Source organism: Muscardinus avellanarius, assembly GCF_963383645.1.
Source record: "Muscardinus avellanarius genome assembly, chromosome: 1".
In the NCBI taxonomy this organism is placed as follows: domain Eukaryota; kingdom Metazoa; phylum Chordata; class Mammalia; order Rodentia; family Gliridae; genus Muscardinus; species Muscardinus avellanarius.
In genome coordinates, this window is record NC_137786.1 from 232,029,399 (window position 1) to 232,032,831 (window position 3,433).

At 59.8% G+C, this 3,433-nt stretch overlaps 1 protein-coding gene across 1 annotated transcript; it reads left to right on the forward strand.

Moving 5' to 3' along the window:
• Positions 1-780: 780 nt before the first annotated feature.
• On the forward strand, positions 781-3,062 carry SPDYC (speedy/RINGO cell cycle regulator family member C; the record flags this gene model as incomplete). The annotated part of the gene is made up of 5 exons (XM_080692674.1): positions 781-925; positions 2,034-2,092; positions 2,307-2,392; positions 2,479-2,650; positions 2,730-3,062. The coding sequence occupies 5 exons, from the start codon at positions 781-783 to the stop codon at positions 3,060-3,062; spliced, it is 795 nt and encodes a 264-aa protein (XP_080548800.1).
• Positions 3,063-3,433: the final 371 nt, after the last annotated feature.

Consider the following 3,433-nt stretch of genomic DNA (forward strand, 5'->3'; position numbering starts at 1 on the left):
CCCCTGCCCAGGAGGGCTCTGATTGGTGGAGGGGCGGAGTGGGAGCCACTCTCGGGCTATATAAACGCGCGGGTCGGGGGCCGAGAGTTCTGCTGTGGGTATCACCTAAGCGCAGGTAAGAGGCTGGGCTGCTTGTGAGAGCCGGGCTGGAGGCTCCCAGGTCGGCCGCGGGGTGGCGGTCGGCACCTCCATTGAGCCCCTTCGCTGGCCTCTCTCCCGCAGGATGAGGGAGGGTTAGGAAAGCAACTTGGCTCTAAATCCAACTATTCGACGTCTTTCTCCTTGAGGCTCAGTTTCTCCGTGGTACGGGTGGCTGGTCCTGTCTGGCTTTCGTGCTGGGCGGGTGTTGAGGGTTGGGGCGGGGGGCAGAGGAACAGTTAAACTCTTGGGCTTTGGAAGTCTATGGGTGCCACCTTCGCTGGCTGCCAGCCCTCGGTGTTTCCTTCGCAGAATGGGTCCTCGGTTCTACCTGCCCACGGGGTAATCAGGTTAAGCTCTTAAAGCATCGCGCACAGCCCCAGGCACTTAGGAAGCCTGCAGTCCGGCTGTTGTTACTCTGTGGCCTGCCGGGGTGGCTGGAGGAGGGTGGGGTGCCCGCAGCCCATCTTTGCTGGCCTCCCCCTTGCGGCTGCACCCTGCCCTCCACCTTCCTGGTGGGCTGTGGGGCCAGGCCCCCTCTTGACTTATGGGAGGCCTGCGTGGGGCAGTAGCCAAGTCCAGAAGCTGCTGTCTCTACAGGTCTCCTCGCCCCCTCCCCTCCCCTCCTCCACCCCCTGGGAGATGAGTGACGCTGGAGACTCTGCCACCATCCCTGTGGTGACCACGCAGGTGAAGTTGGGGGGCTGCGGCCGTCAAGGTGGGGGCAATGGGCTTCTCCGTCCCCACCAGGAGGACCAGGAGCTCCAGGCCTTTTTCAACCTTCTGGGTGAGTTCTCTGTGGGCGGGGGCTGGCATGGAGGTGCTGTGGGGCCCAGATATGGATTATTATTATTATTTTTATTGTGGTACTGGGGATGGAACCCAGGGACATTTTACCTCTGAGCTACACCCCCAGCCCTGTTTTTTGTCTTTTTTAATTAATCAATTTATTTATTTATTGTTTTTTGTGTGTGGTACTGGGGGTGGAACCCAGAGGCTTTTCTACCTCCAGGCTATACTCCCAGATCTATTTTATACTGTATTTGGAAACAGGGTCTCACTAAGTTGCAGAAGGCCTCACTAATTAGTTAAGGCTGTCTGTGAACTGCGATCCTCCAGTCTCAGCCTCCTGAATGCTGGGATTACAAACGTGCACCACCACGCCCAGCATATTCTTTCTTTTGAAACAGGGTCTGAGTTGCAAAGGGCTTCCTTCACTAAGTAGCTGAGGCTGGCCATGATTGGCCATCCTCCTCTCAGCCTTCCAAATGCTGGGATTACAAGTACTGGAGAGGCTGTCTTTGAACCTGTGATCCTCCTAGTACTTGAGAGGCTGAGACAGGAGGATCGCAGGTTCAAGGACAGCCTCAGCAGGTAGTCAGCCTCAACCAAGCAAGACCCTGTTTCAAAATAAAAATAAAATTGGAGCCGGGCATGGTGGCGCATGCTCGTCATCCTAGCATTTGGGAGGCTGTGATAGGAGGATCTTGGTTCACGGACAGCCTCGGCTACTTAGCAAGCTCCTTTGCAACTCTGAGATCCTGTTTCAAAATAAAGAATAAAAAAAGTAGAGCTGAGGGTGTAGCTCGGAGGTCAAATGCCCCTGGGTTCCAGCCCCAGACCCACAAAACAAACAAATAAATAAATAAAAATAAAATTGGGCTGAAATACCCCCGGGTTACACACACACAAAGAAAAAGAACACAGGTGTGAAAGATGAGTCCCCTGCCCATTGTGGCCTCTTCCCCTCCCTGTCAAGTGACCAGGCTTAGCAGGTGGGAGGGGGTCTTGTTAAAACCCAGTGGGTGCAGTGGTGGCGTGGGCTTTGGCACACCAGTTCCACTTGCACTTATGGGGTGGTGACTGGGAACCCTGTTTTTCTTGTCCACCCCCAGAGGACAGTTTTTTCCAGGAATTCCTCTCCAAAGACCCCTGCTTCCAGATTTCTGATAAGGTGAGGGAGTCGGTGAGGGTCGAGGCTGGGGACACTTGAGGCTGAACTCCTGGGGACTGAGTGCTGGCGGGTCCCTGTTCTGCTGGGGGATCCCGTACTCTGCTCCCTTAAGCCCTTCCCGCCCCACCCCGTTTGCTGTCTTTTCTTCCCTGCACCCTGACTTCCAGGCAGCTCGCTCCTCCCAGGGGCTGATGAGCACCCTGTCTGTCCGCAGTACCTCCTGGCCATGGCGCTGGTCTACTTCCAGCGCGCCAAGCTGACTCTCAGGGAGTACAACCACGGCAGCCTGTTCTTGGCACTGTGAGTGGCGGGGCAGGCGGGGGATGGGGGGCGCCCACCTGGCAGGGGGCGATGGGCGGAGGCCTTGACCACCTCCCCACGGCTAGGTTCCTTGCAAATGACATGGAGGAGGACTTGGAGGAGCCCAAGTGTGAGATTTTCCCGTGGGCGCTGGGGGAAGGCTGGTGTGCCCGGGTGGGGAAGTTCCTGCGGCAGAGGGACGTGCTGTGGGCGCGCATGGACTTCAGGGCCGCCGTGAGCCGCCGGTGCTGTGAGGAGGTGAGGCTGGGCTGGCACCCCGGGGTGGGGGAGGCTGGGCCTGCACCCACTCACTGTCCACTCTCCCGCCCTCCCTCAGGTTATGGCCAAGGAGCCGACCCACTGGGCCTGGACCCGGGAGCGGCGCCCCTACCACGGCGGGGTAAGGAGGGGCTGCCCTCCGACCCGGCCCCCCTTCCCCCGGGGCCCTGGCTGCTCGCCCCCTCACTGTGGCCAGTGTGGCTGCCGCTGGCCCACCCCCAAGTCGCCCAGGCGCCCTCCCCTGATCTCCGAGTGCTGTCGCCGCTGCCACTCACATTGCCACCTGATGGTCAGAGACCTCCGGGGCCAGGATCTCCTCCTCATCTGGCCCCCGCGGGAGCCAGGCACCTACACCCTCCGCAGTGAGCTGGGGACCAGCTGGGACAAGTGATGGAGGGAGGGCGTGTGGCCTGGTGGGGCTGGGCACGGTTCCCCTCTGAGCCTCACTCTGTCCTCTGCCACCCCAGTCTTCTACAAGACTTCACCACGCCCTGAGCACTGACCTCGGCAGCGTGAGGAGCGCTCGCCCGCCTGCGTGCCGCTGACCAAGCTCCACTGCCGAGTCCCTGCCTGGCCGCCCGCCTCTGAGCCTCAGGCCGGCAGCATCGCGCCCACCCCAGCACCTTCCCAACCTGCAACCTGTACCCACTCTGGCCCCGGCCCCTTTAATAAATGTGTCCATGGATACTGACTGCTTAGGTCCTGGACTGCCTCCTTGACCCGGTGTGGCCAGGGGATGGGGTCACGAGGGGAGGTTGTCAG